Source organism: Bos taurus, chromosome 21 (assembly GCF_002263795.3).
Source record: "Bos taurus isolate L1 Dominette 01449 registration number 42190680 breed Hereford chromosome 21, ARS-UCD2.0, whole genome shotgun sequence".
In the NCBI taxonomy this organism is placed as follows: Eukaryota; Metazoa; Chordata; class Mammalia; order Artiodactyla; family Bovidae; genus Bos; species Bos taurus.
Window position 1 is genome coordinate 6,925,860 of NC_037348.1, and position 26,770 is coordinate 6,952,629.

General features: G+C 37.7%; 1 protein-coding gene across 11 annotated transcripts in view; it reads right to left on the reverse strand.

The window, feature by feature from the left end:
• Positions 1-26,770, reverse strand: part of MEF2A (myocyte enhancer factor 2A) — a 180,566-nt gene that overhangs the window by 65,546 nt on the left and 88,250 nt on the right. For 10 of the 11 annotated variants that reach the window (XM_005221713.5, XM_005221712.5, XM_005221716.5 and 7 more), the window contains 2 exon segments: positions 21,877-22,068; positions 2,465-2,668 (listed from right to left, as the gene is read on the reverse strand). In XM_005221713.5, coding sequence (XP_005221770.1) covers positions 2,465-2,668; positions 21,877-21,930 — 258 coding nt within the window. In that variant the 5' untranslated portion in view covers positions 21,931-22,068. 11 annotated transcript variants of the gene reach the window in all.

Genomic DNA, 26,770 nt, shown 5'->3' on the forward strand with positions numbered 1-26,770 from the left:
TTGTTAAATAAACAAACACAAGTCTAAATGTTTGCTTCCAATTACTATAACTGTTTGAAACAAAACTATATGTAAAAGGAAAATATACTTAAAATGATACTCTAAAAATATACTTAAGATATTCATAAAGCACTTAGAAAGTGGCCCATAGGAAGCTCTGTATAAGTATTTGTCATTACTCTTATCCTATTAACTTAGTCTGGTTCACAACAATCTTGGTAGCTCCATTAGTATAAAGCCATCACTACAACCAATAAAAAGAACTCAAGTATGTTTGCACTACTAGTGAAAATGTAGTTGTGTTATCACCTTTACATGTGGAAGAAAGACTGTCTTACAATGGTAATCATCCAGTTTTATGAAGATTAACTCAGTAAGACACTGACATACAAGAAAGGTGCCTTAAGTTTTATAATTTTATCCTATCGCAACAAATTAAATCCCTTATAATTCAATGCATCTTCTTTTATTCATATGTGTCTTGTATTTATATAATTCAGAGCTTCAAAAAGAGCTACTGGTAAAATCCATGTTTGCTTATGTCTAAGAAATTCAATTAAAAAATAAATCATCAAAATGCCAATTGGTAATTGAGCTGCAAATATTTTCTTTCATACTGAAGCAAACTGTAACATAGGAGGAGTGCTAAAAAATGATTGGGATTTACTCTCTTACACTCATTGCTGACCACAACAGAGATGAAGACTCAGGTAATTTGAAAATTCTGTGAGGATTAAATCACCCTATATTCTTCATATTCTCTAAGAAAGTAAGCTTTAGGCTGTGTGAAGTACCCTCAACTTCCAGGACCCAAGAACAAAAACTGCTGGAATGAAAGAGCAGAGTAGTTAGGGTCAAGGAGGTGGCTGCCTTCCATAACGAAACTAGTCTGAATACCTATTTGTTTATTAAGGTCAACTCTTTTTCTTTGACTTAAGGTAGTGGAGCTTTTAGTAAGACAGAGACTTTTTTAAAATAAGATGTCATTTTAAACTAAACACCAGGGATACCTTCTGTTTCAAAGAAATCCAGTTACAAAGTCTCTTATGAAGTTTACTCAAATCAAGATCCCCTAATTTATAAAATTACGATTCAAAATGCATTCTGATACGTAATGAGGAAAATGTCTACTAGTTTATATTGCGCATAAGTAATAAGATTTACCATAAAAGCTAAATGATATAAAATAATTTACAACTGATAAAAACATAACTGTGCTAAGGAGTTTAGTTAAAGATGTAACCATGTAGTTTAAGTGATCAGCAAAAGCAAGATCAAAAGCTTCACAGACCCTGAAGGGAGTGAGACACAAATAAAGCAGTGGGCACAGCAAGCAACAGACTAACTGTAACTGTAATCAGACTATTACTTTCCATTTTAAGCAATTGATTATTTAAAAAATAAGGATTTTTCTAATAAAAGTAGCAGATTTTTTTTGGCAGTTAGAATCAATTACTGTCCAAAAGGAATGGTTAAGGCAGAAAAACATGGGAGATATTTTAAATGCATTTTCAGAACTATAACAATGTGTTGAGACAAATAAATTAGATCCCTACACAATAAAGTATCTTAATTTCAATTTCTGAAATAAAACCTAAATTGAGACTACATTTCTTCTCTTATGGTTATTTTTGCTTCATTTCCCACGATTTCAGTATTTTAACCAAGGAAATCTCTAATGTATTGAAATAGTTTTCTAATATTACAAAATTAAAGACGTCTTTTTAAGCAGTGGGGGAAAAAACCTGTTTTGAACAAAAATAAAACAAAACTTCTAAGTATAAACAAAAAAAATAAAAGTAAATACGAAACTAGTATAAAATGCTATAGACATACACACAGAAAGTTATCTTTTATAAGAAGATTTTTATAACAGGAAAGAATTAAAGGGAAAAGCATATTGATTCTCCTTTTTAAGGTTTTGTCCTAAAATACTTTCTGAATGGACTAAAATGATTCTAAACAACTCTTTTTCTTTATTTTCACTAAATAGGTTGGTAGAACTATGAGATGTCGAAGGAAAAGAAATTAAAAAAAAAAAAAGGGACCATCCTCCTCCCACAACTAAAGGACTATAAACAAAACAGAATAAATTCTTCCATTTCATTAGTGTTTAAAATTGTGGGTAGTCACTGAGGTAATGAAATAATTAAGACATAAAAAAAACTAAAACTTCATACTGTCCAAAGTGATACAGTTTCTTACAAGATTAATTCTAAAACTCATATAAAAAGTAATCACAGATGAAATGTTACATTATATTGATGCACATACTGTATCAGCCTTGTTTATTTTTTCTTGGTGATTAAGATATGCTTATAAATGGGTCATCACATAGTAATAATTAGATCCTTCTAAGAAACAATTCAGAGAAAAAATATGTTTTTATGTATGTTTTGGCTATAAAAAGCAATCTAATTTAATTACTATCTGCAATTCAGGCATCACTAGATGTATTTGTTACCTCAACAATATCCGAGTTGGTTCTGCTTTCGTGAGGTTCATTATATTCCGTATACTTGAGAAGAACCTTGTCCATATCAGTGCTGGCATACTGAAACAGTTTGTTAGAGCTGTTGAAAATGATGAGTGCTATTTCACAGTCACAGAGCACACTAAGTTCATAGGCTTTCTTCATTAATCCAAACTTTCTCTTTGTAAAAGTGACCTAGAAAATTTAAAAAAGTGTATTTTTATTAAAAGTTATTAGTAGTACTGGAATATAGGCTACCTGAAGATGAGTTCTCTTTTAATAATGAGTCTGATTTCAAAGGTGAAAAAACTTCCTAGCTTCATACTCCACATGAGTCTCCTTTCCCAGCATGCCAAAGGACTACAATTCTACATATATTTTGTACCCCCAAGGGCTTGACAGAGTAGTCTCCTGAGGAGGCTTCCTTTATCCTTGGCTGCGACTCTGGGCAAAGAACCAGAGAAGGAAACAGCTAACTAGTGGCCTCTTACCATCCAGCTTCAGAAGGCCTTAGAAGGTCCAAGTCCTGCCTCAAGTAATCCATCGTGTGTGTGTGCTTAGTTGCTCATGTCTAACTGTTAGTGACCCCATGGACTGTAGCCTGCCAGGCACCTCTGTCTAGGGATTTTTTAGGCAAGAATACTGGAGTGGCTCCATTCCCTTTCTCCAGAGGATCTTCCCAATCCAGGAACTGAATCCTCATCTCCTGTATCTCCTGCACTGCACTGGATTATTTACCCGCTGAGCCATCAGGGAATCCATCAATCCCTAAACAACAAAATACATCCACTCACTAATCTAAATTATCCTTCCTCTCCTTTCCAATCCCTTCTATTTCACCCATGAAAATTCACAGTCTAGATCAGCAAATTCCTCAATGTCCTCAAAGTCTCCTTTGAATATTTCTCTAACTGAAACCTGTCACCTGAAGCCCTCTCAAATAGAGACTACTTTGTTTCTTTTCAAATACTACATCTCCTGTACTCAAGGGTCTAGAAGATATGTCCTTTTTTGCTTCCCATTCTCTCCTCAATTTTCCTTTCTTCTCTAAAAACCCCCAATGTTTTGAAGCTCAAGCTATTTGCAATGAGGGAGACAGGGGTTTAATCCCTGGGTTGGGAAGATTCCCGGAAAAGGGAGAGGCTACCCACTCCAGTATTCTGGCCTAGAGAATTTCATGGACTGTATAGCCCATGGGGTCGCAAAAGTCGAACACGACTGACCCATTTTCACTTTTCAAACTCTCCTTGTGGGGACCTCGAAATCATTTGTCCCCATGCACTGATACGTGTCATATAAGTATCTCTTTCTGAGTGAGTGAGTGAAAGTCTCTCAGTGGTGTCCAACTCTTTGCCCATTTATTCCTTTATCTTTAGATAGTGAAAGTGAAAGTGAAGTCGCTCATAGCCCACCAAGCTCCTCCGTCCATGAATCTCCAGGCAAGAATACTGGGGTGGGCTGCCATTTCCTTCTCCATTATCTTTATCTTTATATAAGTGGCTGACAATTACTGGGAACATAAATGTGCATGCACACTAACATCCACATCCCCCTTGTTTTTCTAAACTGATGACCATACATCTTAACTAACACTTAAGGTTGCCTGACATTATAACTTAGCATATTTATCCTATCATCCCATTCTGATAGATAAGGATAAGAGGCTTGTGAAAGCTTCCTGATGGGAGGTACTGGCTACTGTGCAAACTGGATCTTGCTCTGATGGGCGGGGCCATGTTCAGTAAATCTTTAATCCAATTTTCTGCTGATGGGTGGGGCTGTGTTCCCTCCCTGTAGTTTGGCCTCAGGCCAAACTATGGTAGGGATAATGGCATAATGGCCACTTCCTTCAAAAGGACTTATGCCAGCATGTCACTGGTAACCAAGACTGTTATATAGAGTGCACTTGACCCCGCAGCAGATAGAATGAAAACCACAATCACAGAAAACTAACCAAACTGATCACATGGATCACAGTCTTGTCTAACTCAATGAAAGTATGAGCCATGCAGTATAGGGCCACCCAAGACGCATGGGTAAGAGTGAAGAGCTCTGACAAAAAGTGGTCCACTAGAGAAGGGGATGGCAAACCACTACAGCATTCTTGCCTTGAGAACCCCAAGAACAGTATGAAAAGGCAAAAGGATATGACACTGAAAGATGAACTCCACACATTGACAAAGTGACCAAAATGCTACTGGAGAAGAGCAGAGAAATAGTTCCAGAAGGAATAAAGAGTCTGAGTCAAAGTGGAGACAACACCCAGTTGTGGATGTGTCTGGTGGTAAAAGCAAAGTCCAATGTTGTAAAGCACATTGCATAGGAACCTGGAATATTAGGTCCACAAATCAAGGTAAATTGGAAGTGGTCAAACAGGAGATGGTAAAAGTGAATATCAACATTTTAGGAATCAGTGAACTTCATGGACCAGAACGGGTGAATTTAATTCAGATGATCATTATATCTACTACTGTAGGCAAGAATCCCTTAGAAGAAATGGAATAGCCATCATAGTCAACAAAAGAGTCAAAATGCAGTACTTGGATGCAATCTCAGAAACGACAGAATGATCTCTGTTTTCAAGGCAAACCATTCAATATCACAGCAATCCAAGTGTATGCCCCAACCACTAATACTGAAGAAGCTGAAGTTGAACATTTCTATGATGATCTACAAGACCTTCTAGAACTAACACCCAAAAAAGATGTCCTTTTCATTTTAGGGGACTGGAATGCAAACGTAGAAAGTCAAGAGAAACCTGGAGTAACAGGCAAATTTGGGGTTGCAGTACAAAACGAAGCAGGGCAAGGCTAACAATTTATCAAGAGAACGCACTGGTCATAGTGAACACCCTCATCCAACAACACAAGAGAAGACTCTACACATGGACATCACCAGATGGTCAATACAGAAATCAGACTGATTATATTCTTTGCAGCCAAAGATGGAGAAGCTCTATACCGTTAGCAAAAACAAGACTGGGAGCTGACGGGGGCTCAGATCATGAACTCCTTATTCCCGACAATCTTGATTCCGACTTGTGCTTCATCCAGCCCAGCACTGTGCATGATGTACTCTACATATGGAGAAATATCAATAACCTCAGATATGCAGATGACAGCTCCCTTACAGAAAGCAAACAGGAACAAAAGAGCCTCTTGATGAAAGTGAAAGAGGAGAGTGAAAAAGTTGGCTTAAAACTCAACATTCAGAAAACTAAGATCATGGCATCCAGTTCCATTACTTCATGGCAAATAGATGGGAAAATAATGGAAACAGTGGCAGTCTTTATTTTCTTAGGCTCCAAAATTACTGCAGATGGTGACTGCAGCCATGAAATTAAAAGATGCATGCTCCTTGGAAGAAAAGCTATGACCAACCTAGACAGCATATTAAAAAACAGAGAAATTACTTTACCAACAAAGGTCCATCTAGTCAAAGCTATGGTTTTTCCAGTGGTCATGTATGGATGTGAGAGTTGGACCATAAGGAAAGCTAAGTGCTGAAGAATTGATGCCTTTGAACTATGGTGCTGGAGAAGACTCTTGCGAGTCTCTTGGACTGTAAGGAGATCCAATCAGTCCATCCTAAAGGAAATCAGTCCCAAGTGTTCATTGGAAGGACTGATGCTGAAGCTGAAACTACAATACTTTGGCCACCTGATGCGAAAATCTGACTCATTAGAAAAGACCCTGATGCTGGGAAAGAGTGAGGGCAGGAGGAGAAGGGGCAACAGAGGATGAGATAATTGGATGGCATCACCCACTCAATGGACATGACTTTGAGCAAGCTCTGGGAGATGGTGAAGGACAAGGAAGCCTGGTGTGTTGCAGACCATGGAGTCAGGAAGAGTGGGACAAGACTGAGCGACTGAATGACAACAAAGCCCATTCTCCAGGTAGAGATACTTCCTATCTTCTCTCCCTCAAATCCACTCTCCACTGATAAGTGGAGTGAAGTCACTCAGTCATATCCGACTCTTTGCAACCCCATGGACTGTAGCCCACCAGGCTCCTCCATCCATGGGATTCTCTAGGCAAGAGTACTGGAGTGGGGTGCCATTGCATTCTCCAGGGGATGTTCCCGAGCCAGGGATAGAACCCGGGTCTCCCACATTGTAGGCAGATGCTTTACTATCTGAGCCACCCTGCTTCAAAGCACTGGGAAAACAGAAGCAAGCAGCAACTGTCTCACTTTCTATCACCGAATCTATCTGTCCAACCGTTTTGTCTGTACGTTTCCACTCTTCCTTCTCTGCTGGTATTACCGACATCTGTTTCTAGTCTTTTCCAGATGCTGCCCTCTCCTCCTTCATCATGGTTTCCTTCCTCTCTGTCAGATCAAAGGCCATAAACTTATGCTCAAGCATCTTCTTTGACTTCATGCTGCCTTTCCAGTCACCACCCCTTCTTCTTGCCCTTCTTTATGCTCTACTTCACAGTAAAAATATTTGAAAGAAATGTCTATAGTTACTGCCTCGAATTTCTCACCACCTATTCTCTCCCCATCCTACTGCAATCAGACTTCCAGTCCTCATATTCTGTCTGCTAAGACTTGCCAATATCATCACACTGACCTTCAATTTATGTGATTGAAGTAAATGATCACTTTTTTTTCTTATCTTACCATATAGCTCATTTGACAAAGTTGGCCATGTTCTCAATCTTGAAACATTTTCTTCTCAAATTGTTTATGGCACCACACTGTCCTAGTTTTCCTTACTTGAATGACTTCTTCCTCTCAGCCTTTAGAGCTATACCGTCTTCCTCTGCTCAACCTTTATACATTGAAGTGCCTGTGAGCTTTAGATCAAGGATCGCTTCTCTTTACCCTCACAGTCCTTCCAGGTAATTGCATCCAGCTATCCAGCTTCATAATTTTAAAAGTAACAAATATGCTCTTTCTACAGTCTCCTCCAGTTCAGCAAATGACACTGTCATCCATTCAAACAAAAGCAAATATCTAAGAGTTATCCTTCATCTCTCCAATCACAATAATCTACTCTATCTAGTCCCTCAGTAAATTGTGTTAGCTCCACCTCTAAAACATATCCCAAATCAATCCACTTCTATCTACACCACTATACCACCCGAGGTTAAGTAACATGGTATCTCATGTGAATTATTTATAGAATCACCTTATTAGATTTCCTGCTTCACCTATTGCACCCTACAGTTTATTGGCCACATACCTGACAGACTGATATATTTGAATCGTAAATCAAAATGTATAGGTAGGAGTTTATAGAGTTTTTCACTGCACTGAGAGTAATAGTCAAACTCATTAAGGAAACAAAATAAACAATCTGCCTTCAAAATGAAATATCATCTCTCTCTCACACACAAACATTATGCTGCACTGGTGTGTACAGTGTGTGGGTTTTTCTTAACCACCAGCTACTACTCCCTGTCTTAGGAACTTGGCTATTTCCCCTCTCTGTGGAACACTCTTCACATCACATCTTTCTATTTCCTTCTCTTTCCTTTAAAAAAAAAAGAAAAATCTCTTATCATTATTTAATCTTTTTAAAAAGTCCTTAAAATACAAATACACAAATATATGACTTTATATAAATGTATATATGGAACATAATGTGTTTTGTTTGCCTCCTTTTAACCCATGTTTTCAACTTGGTATTTTTCATCTCACATTTTTGTACAAGATCATATAATCATATATACATTTAGATGTATACATATAAAGGATCTTGTCAGCATTTTATGAATCTGCTGCTGCTGCTAAGTCACTTCAGTCATGTCCGACTCTGCGACCCCATAGACTGCAGCCCACCAGGCTCCCCCGTCCCTGGGATTCTCCAGGCAAGAACACTGGAGTGGGTTGCCATTTCCTTCTCCAATGCAGGAAAGTGAAAAGTGAAAGTGAAGTCGCTCAGTTGTGTCCGACTCTTAGCGACCCCATGGACTGCAGCCTACCAGGCTCCTCTGTCCGTGGGATTTTCCAGGCAAGAGTACTGGAGTGGGGTGCCATCGCCTTCTCCTTATGCAAATGGGACTCTTATCAATACTCTTTGACATTGTTTTGAACTGTGGTGTTGGAGAAGACTCTTGAGAGTCCCTTGGACGGCAAGGAGATCCAACCAGTCCATCCTAAAGGAAATCAGTCCTGAGTATTTATTGGAAGGACTAATGCTGAAGCTGAAGCTCCAATACTTTGGCCACCTGATGTGAAGAACTGACTCCTTAGAAAAAACCCTGATGCTGGGAAAGACTGAAGGCAGGAGGAGAAGGGGATGACAGAGGATGAGATGGTTGGATGGTATCACTGACTCGATGGAGATAAGTCTGAGCAAGCTCCGGGAATTGGTGATGGACAGGGAAGCCCGGCATGCTGCAGTCCACGGGGTTGCAAAGAATCAGACACAACTGAGTGACTGAACTGAACTGATCCAATACTTTTTGTTTTCCTCATCAAGCCACACCTCATGAATGTGTAAGTCAAATAGTATTGTTCTTAGGTACTCTTCTCAATAATTTCATAATTTTTTCATAGAAATGTTACTACTCTTACAACGTGCAAAATAAAAATCTTATTTCTTTTTCTGCACACCACAACTGTAGCTCCCACTCACTGCAACTAGAGAAAGCCCATGCTCAGAAATAAAGACCCAGCACAGAACAACAACAACAAAAAAGCCAACAACACAATTTTTAGGTTTACTACCTGGTAATCAGTATATGTTTTTAATATTCTCCTTTATTGAATTTACTATTGTTTCTGTTTGGGTAGGTAATTCTTAACCAATTTGGTGAATGCTCTAGATATACTTGTATACACTATTTTCTCAGTGTAGTGTTCAATATATCACTTAGTGTCAATTTTATTCATTATGCCAGTTAGATCTGGTTTACCATCAATTATTTTTTGTCCATTTGATCTATTTCATACTAAGACTAATGTGTTTAAGTTATTTCTAATTATTAGTTTCCACTTATGTTGCTCTTTTAGTTTTTGCTTGGTAAAAGGTGGTATTTAGTCTATCAATATTCCTAATTCTTACATCTTCAGGATGAATTACAGCCTTCAGCATTGAAAAGTATCTTTCTTTGTCCCATTTAACGCTTTCTGTCTTCAACCCTACATTGTTTAATATCAGGATTATATCTGTTTTCTCATTGCTTTCATTTGTCTGGTATACCTTTTCTCATCTCTTTCTTTCTGATATTTGGGGTGGATGAAACTTGAGCCTATTATACAGAGTGAAGTAAGCCAGAAAGAAAAACACCAATACAGTGTAATAATGCATATATATGGAATTTAGAAAGATGGTAACAATAACCCTGTATGCGAGACAGTAAAAGAGACACAGATGTATAGAACAGTCTTTTGGACTCTGTAGGAGAAGGCGAGTGTGGGATGGTTTGGGAGAATGGCATTGAAACATGTATATTATCATATGCGAAACGAATCACCAGTCCAGGTTCAATGCAGGATACAGGATGCCCGGGGCTGGTGCGCTGGGACGACCCAGAGGGATGCGATGGGGAGAGAGGTGGGCGGGGGGTTCAGGATGGGGAACACATGTACACCCATGGCGGATTCATGTCAATGTATGGCAAAACCAGTACAATATTGTAAAGTAATGTTGGGTAGTTAAGAATAGGGAAAAGGATTTCAAAATGGCAGTAGCTAAAAGACAAGGAAGGGAAAAGGCCGCGAAAATAGAACAAAGGAAGGACCGAGGACCTGAGTGAAGACCTCAGGTAGAACAAACAGCACTCCTGGCTAAGCCCAATTTGCATAGGGCAGGCCCAAGGGAGGAAAAAACATATAAAAGGAGGAGCCAAAGTGCTCTCTCTCTCTCTCTGCTCCATGTGCGTGCGCGCGCGCGCTCTCTCTCTCCCCTCCACGTGTGTGTGCTCTTTCTCCCTACCTCCTACAACCCCGCCTCCCACGCACCGGCAGGCTCCTCCACTCTTTTTGCGTCTTTGTGTTGGCATGCCCTCACGCTTCCAGGATGGATTCTCCTGCTATCTTCTAAATAAAATAGAGCTGTAACACTGATTTGTCTAAGAACTATAACATGGTTTGTCCAAGACCCGAGAGCTGTGACATGCCGACAGCTTTAATGTCCGTCGCTCCAAATCTTTGTTGCGGCCGAGACAGAACATAGGAGCATACACTCGCCCAACAGTAATTAGCCTCCAATTAAAATAAATAAATTTATATTTTTAAAAGGGGGATACCAAAAAAAAAAAAAAAGTTAAAACATTTTAAAATCAATTTAAATAAAGAATATTTATCAAAAAAAAAAAAAGATTCCATTGTGTCTCCTTCTGCCTATATTTGGACCTTGTGAACTAAATGGAAATGTTTTTCCTTTAAATAAACAGTTAGGCTCATTCACATTTATTGATATGATTGATAATAGAGATTTCATTGATATTTTAGTACTTTAATATTAATATTTATATGTATTATGTATATTTCCTGTTATTTTTCTCTAAATGATGTGTTTTGTTTGCTTCTCTGAGTAAAATTTAATGAAGATTAGCATTTTTGTTCTACTGGTTATCTTTGTAGTTACAACTTTTGTAAATGCCCTTAGTCTCTGTTTTCATGTTTCATGCCCTCACTATTTGGTGTGTCAAATCTTAGTGATTTTTTTTAACTCCCACCTACTGAGTAAATAATTACCAGTACGTTTGTTCTACTTTCCTGATTCCCTTTTCTTTCTTACCATGTCTCAGCTGCATTATTTGTTTTTTTCAAACCAAAGTAATATATAATAAATAATATATAATACATTATTGTTCCACCCTTGCCCCCATTGTCGCTTTAGGCTTATATCTATAGTTAAGTATATTAAATATTGGTCAAGGATCTTTTTCCTTATTTCCTCAGGCATCTCTCAGCTGTATGGAGCTTATCTTCTACTAGACTGCATAAAATAGCTCTTGAGTACAGAATTACCTGAGCTCTAGTAGGTTTAACTTGAAACATCTTTGTATTTGAATACAGCTTAACTGCAAATGAAATCCTACCTTCAGATATTTTCCCCTGCATTTATTGAAAATGCTGCTCTGTTGTCTTCCTTTGTATCTTGATTTTGCAAAATTTGATGCCAGTTTAATTCTCTGTACTTACAAATTGGCTTTTGTTTTATACCAGAAGCTCTGATGATTTTTTTCTTTATCTTAAAATCTATGGGGATGTAGAGAAGAGAATGGATATGTAGGGAAGGGAGGGATGGATGGGGAGAATAGCACTGACATATATACACTACCATCTGTAAAACAGGTAAGTAGTTGGAAGTTGCTGTATAGAAGAGGGCGCACAGCTTGGTGCTTTGTGATGACCCAGAGGGGTGGGATGGGGCAGGGTTGGGAGGGAGTTTCAAGAGGGACTGGATCTATGTAAACATATAGCTAATTCACTTTGTTATACAAGGGATATTAACACAACATTTGAAAGCAATTAGACTCCAATAAAAAAAAAGAGAAAAAAAGAAAGGATAGAAAGGAAATGTAAACAAACTAGAAGAAAACAAAATTGTCTTTATTCATAGATAACATGATCGTCCATGTGAAAAATCGCTACAAACAAATTAATTCCTAGAACTAAATAAAAGAAAACTAATGAATCTTTTGTAATCAAATCCAGTTTTACAAAGATAAAGTCAGTAGCAGAATGAAAAATAAAGTTCATTCAACTACCAAAAAAACACCCTATTATAATACTTTCAGTAGGACATGTATCAAAGTTGACCTCCGCAGGTCAACCTAATCCTTGCTGCTACTGCTAAGTCAATTCAGTCGTGTCTGACTCTGTGCAACCCCACAGACGGCCGCCCACCAGGCTCCCCCATCCCTGGGATTTTCCAGGCAAGAACACTGGAGTGGGTTGCCATTTCCTTCTCCAATGTATGAAACTGAAAAGTGAAAGTGAAGTCACTCAGTCGTATCCGAATCTTAGCGACCCCATGGACTGCAGCCTACCAGGCTCCTCCATCCATGGGATTTTCCAGGCAAGAGTACTGAAGTGGGGTGCCATTGCCTTCTCTGACCTAATCCTTGGAATCTTATTTATGAAAACTTTATATATCAGTTCTATGGTTTCATTTTTTTTCTTTTATACGTAAGTTGGATCTTCTTTGTCTCTCTTTCAACCATTTTCTCTCAAACCCTTTGGCATTACTTATTTTCATTCATTTAGCTGTTCCTGCCTGCCTTCAATTAATATTAAAGATTCATTTGAGTATATATTCCTTGGCCACTTTGTAATTTAGCCTTTGTTTTAATATTATTTTACCTTTTTTTCTTTCTTTCAATTGACTTAATCAGCTTAATCACTTTGTTTCACCCATGCTTTCTTATAAAAATCCATTTCCATTCTTAGTATTCAAAATTCTGAATCTTGATTTTTGTCTGTAACATTCCTAAATACTTGTTTAAGGAAATTCATTTCAGCGTGGATAGTCAGCATTTTTTTTCCCCCACTGCCTCATTGTATGGGGAACAATCTTGTCACATGAACAGCTGTAAATATCATTTTGTTTTCTTTGTAACAGTTTATATAGGAGATGAAAGTAAAAGATGAGAGTGAAAAAGCTGGTTTAAAACTCAACATTCAGAAAACAGATCACGGCATCTGGTCCCATCACTTCACAGCAAATAGATGGGGAACCACTGGAAACAGTGAGAGACTTTATTTTTTGGGGCTCCAAAATCACTGCAGATGATGACTGCAGCCATGAAATTAGAAGACGCTTGCTCTTTGGAAAAAAAGCTATGACCAACCTAGACCGCATATTAAAAAGCAGAGACATGACTTTACCAACAAAGGTCCACCTAGTCAAAGCTATGGTTTTTCCAATAGTCATGTATGGATGTGAGAACTGGACTATAAAGAAAGCTGAGTGCTGAAGAAATGATGCTTTTGAACTGTGGTGTTGGAGAAGACTCTTGAGAGTCCTTTGGACTGCAAGGAGATCCAACCAGTCCATCCTAAAGGAAATCAGTCCTGAATATTCATTGGAAGGACTGATGCTGAAACTCCAATACTTTGGCCACCTGATCCGAAGAACTGACTCACTGGAAAAGACCCTGATGCTGGGAAAGATTGAAGGTGGGAGGAGAAGGGGATGACAGAGGATGAGATAGTTGGATGGCATCACCAACTAGTTGGACATGAATTTGAGAAGGCTCCAGGAGTTGGTGATGGACAGGGAAGCCTGGCGTGCTGCAGTCTAAGGGGTGACAAAGAGTTGGACACGACTCAGCGACTGAAATGAAGTGAACTGATATAGAAGAAGATTGCCTGCATCATTGAATTTCTACAGAAAGAATTAGCACTGGTTAGTGGGCAGCGATTGAAAATATTCTTAGTTCAAGAGCACCTCTCCTTTTAAAGAAGTTAAGTATGGTCTCTTTAATGAAAGGCTTTTGGGGGGAGTACTGGCAGTGGGGAAAAGAGTTTTGTGTCCTTTAGTTAAAATACCTTTGCATATTCTTTTGTCTTGAAGGATGTGTGTGTGTGTGTGTGTGTGTGTATCTTCTTTTCATTTCCATTTACCTAACATTTTTAAAAAGTACCTCTGCCTTCCTTCTTGCCCTCTTTTTCCTGAAATGGCTGCTTTTTCAAGACTATAGACTTGCTTGGGCATATACTTTTAGTCCTTTCTTTACCTGTGGTCAATTCAGATCTACAAGGCATATTTTCCATAACTTTTTAACTTAGTTAGAATTCCTCTTTTTGGTAGTGATTTCAAATCAGTCTTAAGACAGCTACAAGGTCTCCTCTTCTCTTTTCCCAATACATTTACCTGATGTATGCTTTAGTTCAGTTCAGTCGCTCAGTCGTCTCTGACTCTTAGCGACCCCATGAACAGTAGCATGTCAGGCCTCTCTGTCCATCACCAACTCCCAGAGTTCACCCAAATCCATGTCCATCAAGTCGATGATGCCATCCAGCCATCTCATCCTCTGGTGTCCCCTTCTCCTCCTGCCCTCAATTTTCCCCAGCATCAGGGTCTTTTCTAATGAGTCAGATCTTCACATCAGGTGGCCAAAGTGTGGAGTCTCAGCTTCAACATCAGTCCTTCCAATGAACACCCAGGACTGATCTCCTTTACGATAGACTGGATGGATCTCCTTGGAGTCCAAGGGACTCTCAAGAGTCTTCTCCAACACCACAGTTCAAAAGCATCAATTCTTCAGTGCTCAGCTTTCTTTATAGTCCAACTCTCACATCCATACATGACACCACTGGAAAAACCATAGCCTTTACTGGACAGACCTTTGTTGACAAAGTAATGTCTCTGCTATTTAATATTCTGTCTAGGTTGGTCATAACTTTCTGTCCAAGGAGTAGGCGTCTTTTAATTTCATGGCTGCAATCACCATCTGCAGCGATTTTGAAGCACAGAAAAATAAAGTCTGACACTGTTTCCCCATCTATCTGCCATGAAGTGATGGGACCAGATGCCATGATCTTAATTTTCTGAATGCTGACCTTTAAGTCAACTTTTTCACTGTCCTCTTTCACTTTCATCAAGAGGCTCTTTATTGTTCTTCCCTTTCTGCCATAAGGGTGGTGTCATCTGCATATCTGAGGTTATTGATATTTCTCCTGGCAATCTTGATTCCAGCTTGTGCTTCCTCCAGCCCAGATTTCTCATGATGTACTCTGCATATAAATTAAATAAGCAGGATGACAATATACAGCCTTGATGTACTCCTTTTCCTATTTGGAACCAGTCTGTTGTTCCATGTCCAGTTCTAACTGCTGCTTCTTGACCTACATACAGGTTTCTCAAGGGCAGGTCAGGTGGTCTGGTATTCACATCTCTTTCAGAATTTTCCACAGTTTATTGTGATCCACACAGTCAAAGGCTTTGGCATAGTCAATGAAGCAAAAGATGATTTTCTGGAACTCTTTTGCCTTTTCCATGATCCAGAGGATACTGGCAATTTGATCTCCGGTTCCTCTGCCCTTTCTAAAACCAGCTTGAACATCTGGAAGTTCACGGTTCACGTATTGCTGAAGCCTGGCTTGGAGAATTTTGAGCATTACTAGCATGTGAGATGAGTGCAGTTGTGCGGTAGTTTGAGCATTCTTTGGCATTGCCTTTCTTCAGGATTGGAATCAAAGCTGACCTTTTCCAGTCCTGTGGCCACTGCTGAGTTGTCCAAATTTGCTGGCATATTGAGTGAGTGCAGCACTTTCACAGCGTCATCTTTCAGGATTTGAAAGAGCTCAACTGGGATCCCATCACCTCCATTAGCTTTGTTCGTAGTGATACTTCCTAAGACTCACTTGACTTCACATTCCAGGACGTTTGGCTCTAGGTAAATGATCACACCATCATGATTATCTGGGTCGTGAAGATCTTTTTTGTACAGTTCTTCTGTGTATTCTTGCCACCTCTTCTTAATATCTTCTGTTTCTGTTAGGTCCATACCATTTCTGTCCTTTTTGTACCCATCTTTGCATGAAATATCTAACTCAATGAAACTAAGCCATGTGGTGTGGGGTCACCCAAGATGGCTGGGTCATGGTTGAGAGGTCTGACAGAATGTGGTCCACTGGAGAAAGGAATGGCAAACCACTTTTCTTGTCCTGAGAACCCCATGAACAGTATGAAAAGGTAAAAAGATAGGACACTGAAAGATGAACTCCCCAGGTTGGTAGGTGCCCAATATGCTACTGGAGATCAGTGGAGAAATAACTCCAGAAAGAATGAAGGGATGGAGCCAAAGCAAAAACAAGACCCAGTTGTGGATGGGACTGATGACAGAAGCAAGGTTTGATGCTGTAAAGAGCAATATTGCATAGGAACCTGGAATGTTACATCCATGAATCAAAGCAAATTGGAAGTGGTCAAACAGGAGATGACAAGAGTGAACATTGACATTCTAGGAATCAGTGAACTTAGATGGAATGGAATGGGTGAATTTAACTCAGATGACCATTTTATCTACTACTGTGGGCAGAAATCCCTTAGAAGAAATGGACTAGCCATCATAGTCAACAAGAGAGTCAAAATGCAGTACTTGGATGCAATCTCAAAAACGACAGAATGATCTCTGTTCGTTTCCAAGGCAAGCCATTCAATATCACAGTAACCCAAGTCTATGCTCCAACCAGTAACTATGAAGAAGCAGAAGCTGAACAGTTCTATGAAGACCTATATGACCTTCTAGAACTAACATCCCCAAAAGATGTCCTTTTCATTATAGCAGACTGCAGTGCAGAAGTAGAAAGTAAAGAAACACCTAGAATAACAGGCAAATTTGGCCTTGGAATATGGAATGAAGCAGGGCAAAGGCTAATAGTGTTTGCCAAGAGAACGCACTGGTCATAGCAAACACCCTCTTCCAACAACACAAGAGAAGACTCTACACATGGACATCACCAGATGGTCAACACCGAAATCAGACTGATTGTATTCTTTGCAGCCAAAGATGGAGAAGCTCTATACAGTCAGCAAAAACAAGACCGGGAGCTGACTGTGGCTCAGATCATGAACTCCTTATTGCCAAATTCAGACTGAAATTGAAGAAAGTGGAGAAAACCACTAGACCATTTGGGTATGACCTAAATCAAATCCCTTATGATTATACAGTGGAAGTGAGAGACAGATTTAAGGGACTAGATCTGATAGACAGAGTGCCTGATGAACTATGGTTGAAGGTTTGTGACACTGTACAGGAGACAGGAATCAAGACTATCCCCAAGAAAAAGAAATGCAAAAAAGCAAAATGGCTGTCTGAGGAGGCCTTACAAATAGCTGTGAAAAGAAGGAAAGCGAAAAGCAAAGGAGAAAAGGAGAGATATATCCATGTAATGTAGACTTCCAAAGAATAGCAAGGAGAGTTAAGAAAGCCTTCCTCAGCAATCAATGCAAAGAAAGAGAGGAAAGCAATAGAATGGGAAAGACTAAAGATGTATGCTTGGGTCACCACAAAGACTTGCAATAGATGTCAAGAAACAGCACACAGTGACTTGGAAATAATTTTCTACCTGGAGGTAATGTGAATTTAGACATTCTTTGCCTTCTAGTTGTGCCAAGGTTGTAGGTTTTATGTTCCTGTTTTTCTACATTTATTTTTGGAGAAATTATGTTGGAAGAGTCAGCATTTATTCAGCCACATTACTCTGATTTCCAAGAATTCCACCTATAAATCTGAATCTTTATTTTGCAACAGGTTTATACATTTTTCTACTTGAGACGTACTTAGCATTTTGTTTTAAATGTTATAAAATTTAAATGTAAGAAATCAATATTAATAAAGCCATTTCAGTATTAGTCAAAATAAACTAATTTTATTTTTACATTTTAATTTTATTCCAGTATTACAGTCACTGTAAAGAAAAAGAACAGGACTAAAGGCTAGCCTACAAAATTCAGTGCCACTATAAACTGAGGTAGATTTTATTTTAATCTAAACCAGCTTTCCTGATTTTGTGTCAAATCTAGAGTAATACAATTCTTTGAATTCAAGAAGGTTAGATTATACCATCTCCAAAAGATCTTTTATATTTTAAATCCCAAGGACCTGAAAAAATTTTACACCATATACATTTAGACATATCTTTATTTCATTGTTGAATTTAAAAGTCCAGGAGAGACTGCAAGTGTTTGTTCTAGCACTTCCAACTCCAGTGGAAGTTGCCACTCAAGTAATAAAACAGAACAAAATGAAAATTAACAACTCTTCTTAGATTCCTCAGGGAGCTGAGGTCCCAGGGCAACTTCTGCCCCACCTGCCAAACTGGAAACAGACAGACAGATACTGTGAACCATAAATCACCAGAGCCATAAACAGAAACCACCACAAGAATCAGTACAAGGGTAGGAAAATCTGAACTCTAATTAGTGAATTGCTGGAGGCTAATTTTGGACAAGTATAAAGATTAACAACTCTAGGGAGACCCAGTTTTGGAGGGCACACCTACACTTACGTGAGTTTTACCCATAGGACCTCTATCAGATTCTCATAGTAAATCAAAATAATCAACTAAGATGATATAAAACAGTCCAAATATATATACAAAGCATGATAAAGAGTAAGGTCCAAGAAAACTGGGGAGTCAAGATATATTATTAGAATAGATTTTAAAAAATCCAGCCATATACTATTTACAGAAATATACCTAAAGTATAAAGATATAGATAGGTTGAATGTAAATGTAGAGAACTAGACCTATCAAGAAAATATTAGCCAAAAGAGAGATGTAGTAGCTATTGTAATGTGAGACAGTAGATTTAAGTAGTTTAAAACAGCATGCCTTACCGAGGAAAGAAAAAGTCAGTACGTATTTTAAAAATTCACCAAGAACATGTAACAATTCTAAATACGTATGAGCCTAATGAAATATTCCCCAATATCTAAAACAGTATGTGTTAAACTAGTAAAATATATACAGAAAATGACAAATCCATTATTGTGGTAAGTGTAATTATTGACAGGTCTCACTGAGCCAAAACCAAATATGTAAATAAAATACAAATAATACAGATAATGAGAACACAAAATAAGACTGAACTAATAGACATGTAGAATCCTGTATGTAACAATTAAAAGAATACACATTTATCTAAAGTTCAATTGGAACATTTACAAGCTGATTATGATTTAGAAAATGAAGCAAGCCTTAAATCATTGTAAAGTGTTCATAATCTACTGGTAAAGGCAAAATAAACTACTGAGAAACACTGAAATAAGTCCTGTCATAAAAGAGTTTACAAAGTGTTTTGGTAAAGACTGAAATATACTATCTGAAACAGATTAAGTACACACAGAATTAATATCTGGAATATATGAAGAACTTCTAAGAAAAAAATCAACAACCCAGCAAAACCACAAAACCACAAACAGGTAATATTTTACCTTCATTAGGCCAAAAAACATGCAAAATAAAATGAAAAAACATAAAGTGAGAAAGAAAGGAAGAAGAAAGGTAAAGTGTACAGGAAGAAGAAATTTTCATAAATTACTACAGTATATCTGGTACAACCACTTGGCGGAGCAACTTGAAAAGCTCACAATAAAATTATGATGGATATATTCAACCCAGCAACTCCTCTAGAATCACAGAGACATGCCCACAGATGTAGCCTGGGCATCATTTCTAACATAACATGCAGCAAAATTTCTAAAAAATTGGAAACAACCTAAATGTTCTCTGATAGAAGTATTGAGAAATGAATTGAGGCACATTCATTCCTACAAACTACTTGTAGTACATGAATGAGTAACACAGACAAATGTCTGAAATACTACACTGAGTGAAACAGCAAGTGCAGATGAGAATGCTATTATGTAAGATTCTTAAATTGTGCTGAAATAATAATAGTATGCTTAAATAATACAGAAAATAGAAATTAAATCCATTATGCAAGGTTCCTTTGGGGAAGAAAAGAAGAATGAGACTTGCAAAAATTACAAAGGAAGTACATTTCTAATTTTCTTCTTTTACAAGGAAAGGTATCTGCAGCAAATATGGCAGAATCGACCTACATTGCTTCTGGAAAAGTAACAGTGTTTGAGGTATTGTTCTCTGTATTCTGCCTTAAAATAATTTTTCAACTCTTTTTTTTTTTTTTTTAAGTATAAGAGGATGTCTGCCTCTAAATGGAGTGACTGGTGGAAGAACAAAGAACCCACTGAGATCAACTATAAAAAACAGTGAAATACACCAAATACATGTTCTAAGACATCAGAAAGCTGCTGAAGCAAGAAGGACTGAAGATGCCAAAACTCTAGAGGGATGACAGACTTCACTTCCAGTTAGAAGCTCCTGGTGAAACTGGGTTTGTCCTTCTTGTCCTTCTAATACTTCTTTTAAAAAAGTAAACTTCATATTAAAATATAACATAAATGAAAACCCACAAACCCGAAGTGTGTGGCTCACTGAATTTTTTGGGGGAAAAAAAAAAAGAACATGGCCTTATATTTAGCATAACCCAGAAACCCTCTTTGTCCTGTCTCCCAGTCATTATTACCTTGTCTCAAGTAAGGTCAGAAACCCAGCCTCTAGCACCACAGATTAACTATGCCTATTGTTGAATTTTTTTATGAATAGCTTGTGTGTTTTTTTGTGCTTTCCTGGGATGATTTTTGCAATAAAACGGACAGGGCCAACAGAGTATCCATCTGAAAAGTGGCAAATTTTGACCCCTCCACCTCAAACCACATAAAAACCAAGTTCCAAACAAAGAATAGATCTAAAACCCAAAAGCCTATTTACAAGAGAAAAATATGTATATATATACATATATACACACACAGACTGTGTTCTTTCCACACAATGGAATATTATACATCAACGAAAATTTACTAAGTATCTCCATGCAACAATAACAGTGAAGAATTTCACAAACATAATGCTGCACAAAGAACGCATGCTGTTCCAATGATATGAAGTGTGATATTTATCTTATGAGCTCAAAAACTCTAGTAACTCAAAACTCTATTTGCTATTACTGCTTGATCTGTGGAAGAAAAGCAGTAACAAACCTAGACACTATTAAAAAGCAGAGACATTACTTTGCCTACAAAGTTCCATATAGTCAAAGTCATGGTTTTTCCAGCAGTCACATAAGGATGTGACTACTGTATGTAGAACAGAATCAAAGGGCAAAAAGATATACTGAAAAATGAACTCCCTGGGTCAATAGGTGTCCAATATGCTACTGCAGAAGAGGGGAGAAATAACTCCAGAAAGAATGAAGAGACTAAGCCAAAGCAAAAACAATGTCCAGCTGTGGATGTGACTGGTGATGGAGGTAAAGTCTGATGCTGTTAAGAACAATACTGCATAGGAACCTGGAATGTTAGGTCCACAAATCAAGATAAATTGGAAATGGTCAAACAGGAGATGGTAAGAGTGACCATCGACATTTTAGGAATCAGTGAACTAAAATGGACCAGAAAGGGTGAATTTAACTCAGATGACCATTTTATCTACTACTGTGGACAAGAATCCTTTAGAAGAAATAGAGTAGCCTTAATAGTCAACAAAAGAGTCCAAAATGCAGTACTTGGGTGCAATCTCAAAAACAACAGAATGATCTCTGTTCATTTCCAGGACAGGGAAGCCTAGTGTACTGCAGTCCATGGGGCTTCAAAGAGTTGTACACGAATAAGCAACTGAACTGAAACCTACACAATGGATGGTACCAGTAGAACTGCAGTGATTTTACTTTGCTATGTTGCTTATCTGTGTTTCTATAATTAACAAAACGATTTCTATAATAATAATAAAAAAGTTACTTTAAAGCATATGATGGAAAGTCAGAAATTTTGGTAACTAAATTTTTTAATGTAGTCTAGAAATAAAAATATTTAGACTTAATTAAATTAAAACACCATTCTATTCTACACCTTTTTTAAAAAATTTACATCTATTAAAATAGATAAGTTAAAATTTTCATTTACCTGTCGGTTCCTTTCATCCATTATGCGTGTGATTTGTATTTTCTTCCGCCCCATTTTCAGTCACCTTTCCTTCCTTGTAGTCCAAATATTTAAATCAAAAATTAATTTTCTTTAATACCCTAATGCATGGTACACTGCTTCTATTACTTCAGCTTCTAGTTGGAGGGCTATAGCCAAAATTTTCTGTAAGATCTGAAAGAAAACACAAATTAGAAAATTTACATTCTGTAGCACATCGTGCAAATGCTTTACAAATTTTAAACCTGCCTTTGACTATATTATTAGTTGAAATTTTTCACTACATAAAATCAGTAAACAAGTTGAAACCTTGTTAATTTTACCACTAAAATATCTCCTGAACTTTTTCATGCCCCTAATTCTGGCTAAAACAACGTAATTATAACAATTATAACCTTTAAGTTTTTCCTTAATGCATATAATAACAGCAAATATTCTTAATGGCTTTTGATGGCTCCCATGTCAAAGGATGAACTCATAAATCTACATGTGTAGTCCCAATCTGCTTTTACAAATTCTTCCTGCAAACTGCCCTAGCTACTAACAAAATTACTATTTGTCAATCCACAAAGACATTATATGCTTTCATAATAATACATACCTAAATGAAACTATTCCTTTAGCCATTTAATTAACTCTTCCTCATCAATCAAGATTCAGTTCAAATGTCATCACTCTGGATGAATAAAAGGCCAATAGCCCTTCGTAGAATAAACCACAGCATCTTATTTTGTACATAAGTTCCAAAATCATTTACCTCTCAGACTGTGAATCTTTCAAGAATAACGATTTTTTTCCCCCATTTATCTCTACAGTAGAATGACTGGCAATGATATAATTTGTTATGCTCTGAACGATAGTTTCATCAAAAACACAATGCTATTAAAACTTAATAAAATATTTACAGAGGGATGGGAGACAAATCTTAAAACACAGTAATGTTTTTAAGTAATGTTTTAAACAAAACTTAAAACACAGTAAAGATTCAGGGGAATCTTTTGAAGTATTTTTTAACACTGTACATGTAACTCTACAGAACTTTAACTGTACCGTGCAAATCCAGGGTTTGATTAAATTTGGCTTTTGCTCAAAAGCGGTGAGCTTTCAATTTTTATTATTATCTCAGCATTTCTTCCATTTCTTCCTTTATTCATCCTGTTATTTCATTTATACATATATTAATTGATAATCTATTAATAACTAATAACCTATGCAAAACAGGTACTTTGAAATACTGAACGAGGTACCTGTGATAAAATAGTCAAGGAAAAAAGGCAAAATTTCTAACCTCACAGTTCAGAGTCTAGTAGGGGCAGACATTAGTCAAACCATCATAAAAATGGGTAGGTATAAAAACTCATTTATCTGACCTAAATTCATGGTCAGGGCAGGCTTCACTGAGAACTGCTTCATACTCAAACCTGAGTATGCAGGTGTTTATACCAGACAGAGAATAGTATGTGCAAAAACTCTGTGCCAAGAAAGAGCAAGAAATATGAGAGGAACTGAAGGATGGCTAGTAACTTGTATGAATCAATCAAACAAGTAGCTGTGCTGTAGAATGTCTGCTTCTTTACAGACTATAATATAAACCATAGAAGTTGGCTTATTCCAAATCATGTTCCCTAACAGATGACAGGGCACCCAATTCCCATTATGAAAACTTGCACTGTAGCAAGCAAGACAAATATTCACACATTTCACCACTGAGATAATACGTTAAATTCTATAAGGTATATGCACTGTATTATCTTGTATGATCTGTAAAATTCTAAACATATCTGAGCATTTTGCTTTTGACAATGGTAGAGTAGGTTGCTTTAAACCACTATGTCCCTGAGTATCACTAGAAAAGCAGAGCAAAAAGTAATCTGTTTAAAACCGAAGAACTTTCAAGACAGTGAGAATTTGCACAGAAATTCTTCTGAGACCTAGATGAAACAGGTGGGACCAGACTTAAGACTCACTGATTCTTAAAACATCAGCTGAGAGTCTGAGAAGCTAAGCAGAGCTTTCAACAGTTCTTTGCATAGGGGCACAAAAATTCAATTCAGGGTCTAGTCAGGAGGAATAGCTTCAGTAAACACATTGGGAAGCTGGAGAGAATCCAGAGGACTATACCCTATTGTATAAAGGTAAACCAGAAAGAGGCCATGCAAGGAAAGAATCGCTTCAAATCATTTCAATCTGACCATATTAAGGTAATGTAGGCTAAACCTAGAATCATTAGCCTAGCTGCATACCAACAAAATCTTTCCAAAAGGTTCTGGCAAAAGTAAATCTTATCAGCAAAAAGACCCCAAATTTAAGTTATCTTACCATTTTTCACATAAAAGTCTACAGAAAAAAACCCAATGAAGATCTGACTGAAAACCAAGATTTTAAAATAGCACTAGAAATAGACCCATAGTAGATCCAGATAATGGTGCCAGCAGAAAACAGTTTTAATGCACTATTGACCAGAGTCACATTAACACATCTTTTGTTACCTGGAAGTTATTGATCGGAGATGTTTCAATATTCATATATAACAAATCATCAACCACAGGAGTTAGTTTCTGCAAAAATCCGGCAGCACCATGTCATAAAATAAGCTACTTTAATGTGTTAAAAGGAGTTTGTTTGTTTTTTAAGAATTTTAAACAATGCTGCTGCTGCTAAGTCACTTCAGTCGTGTCCGACTCTGTGTGACCCCATAGACGGCAGCCCACCAGGCTCCTCCGTCCCTGGGATTCTCCAAGCAAGAACACTGGAGTGGGTTGCCATTTTCTTCTCCAATGCATGAAAGTGAAAAGTGAAAGTGATGTTGCTCAGTCATGTCCGACTCTTAGCAACCCCATGGACTGCAGCCTACCAGGCTCCTCCGTCCATGGGATTTTCCAGGCAAGAGTACTGGAGTGGGGTGCCATTGCCTTCTCCGAAACAATGCTAAAAACATGGAAAACAAAAAATTGAAAAATACAATTTTAAAAACAGAAATTAAGAAACTGATGGATGACTTTAACATTAGGTTAGATACAACTGGAGAATGATCCAGAAGACAGAAAAGAAAAACATACTTACCCTGAGGCCCAAAAAGACACAAAAATGGGAAATACATGAAAAAATATGACACATGAAGAAAAGGTCCAAAATACACGTAACTAGAATCCAGAAAGAAGGTAACCACATAGGAGGGAGAAAAAAATACTTAAGGGCCTGATAGTTTAAAACTTAAAAACACAAAGGAAAACTGAACAATAACATCAAGCCAGATTCAAGATCTAAACTCCCAAGCATAACAAATACACAGAAAACCACACTTAGGCAAATCAAAGTAAAGAGGGAAGGTGGAGGAATGGACAGAAAAAAAAGAGACAGAAACAGCTGCAACAGATCTAAAAAGCAGCCAGAATAAATTAAAGAATATTACCTCTAAGAGTAACAGTAAGATATAGCTGGCTTTGAATAAATAATGGAAGCCAGAGGAAAACAAAATGATGTCCTCAAAGTGCTGGAAACAGGGGAAATGTCAAAACAGAATCCTATATGTGAAAAAATACCCTTCAGAAATGAAGACAAAATAGAGACATTTTTAGTCAAACAGAATCAGAGAATCTATCACCAGGAAGCACTAAAGAGACTTCTTCACGTAGAAGGAGAAGAGGGCTTCCAGATGCAGCTTGGATATACACCAAGAAATGAAATACATTGAACAGGGTAAATCTGTAACTCTAAATGAATACTGACTAAACAGAATAATGACAATATTTTGTCGAATTTAAAATATTACAATGCACAACAATAACAGTACATAATTTCTGGAGGGGTAATATTAATAAGCTAAAGCGTTCTAAAACCTTTCAATGACTAGGAAATGGAAAAAGTTCTCATTTACTTCAACAGTACATGAAAGATGTATGTGGTAATCTCTGGGATAACCACAGGGAGGTCAATTAGAGTATATATAGTTGTTCCTCGGTATTTATTCCAGGAACCTCAGTTCAGTTCAGTCGCTCAGTCATGTCCAACTCTTTACGACCCCATGAATCGTAGCACACAAGGCCTCCCTGTCTATCACCAACTCCTGGAGTTCACTCAAACTCCTGTCCATAGAGTCGGTGATGCCATCCAGCCATCTCATCCTCTGTCGTCCCCTTCTCCTCCTGCCCCCAATCCCTCCCAGCATCAGGGTCTTTTCCAATGAGTCAACCCTTTGCATGAGGTGGCCAAACAAAGGAGTTTCAGCTTTACCATCAGTCCTTCCAATGAACACCCAGGACTGATCTCCTTTAGAATGGACTGGTTGGATCTCCTTGCAGTCCAAGGGACTCTCAAGAGTCTTCTCCAACACCACAGTTCAAAAGCATCAATTCTTCGGTGCTCAGCTTTCTTCACAGTCCAACTCTCACATCCATACATGACCACTGGAAAAACCATAGCCTTGACTAGACGGACCTTTGTTGGCAAAGGAATGTCTCTGCTTTTGAATACACTGTCTAGGTTAGTCATAACTTTCCTTCCAAGGAGTAAGTGTCTTTTAATTTCATGGCTGCAGTCACCATCTGCAGTGATTTTGGAGCCCCCCAAAATAAAGTCTGACACTGTTTCCACTGTTTCCCCATCTATTTCCCATGAAGTGATGGGACCAGATGCCACGGTCTTAGTTTTCTGAATGTTGAGCTTTAAGCCAACTTTTTCACTCTCCTCTTTCACTTTCATCATGAGGCTTTTTAGTTCCTTTTCACTTTCTGCCATAAGGGTGGTGTCATCTGCATATCTGAGGTTATTGATATTTCTCCCAGTAATCTTGATTCCAGCTTGTACTTCTTCCAGCCCAGCGTTTCTCATGATGTACTCTGCATATAAGTTAAATAAGCAGGGTGACAATATACCG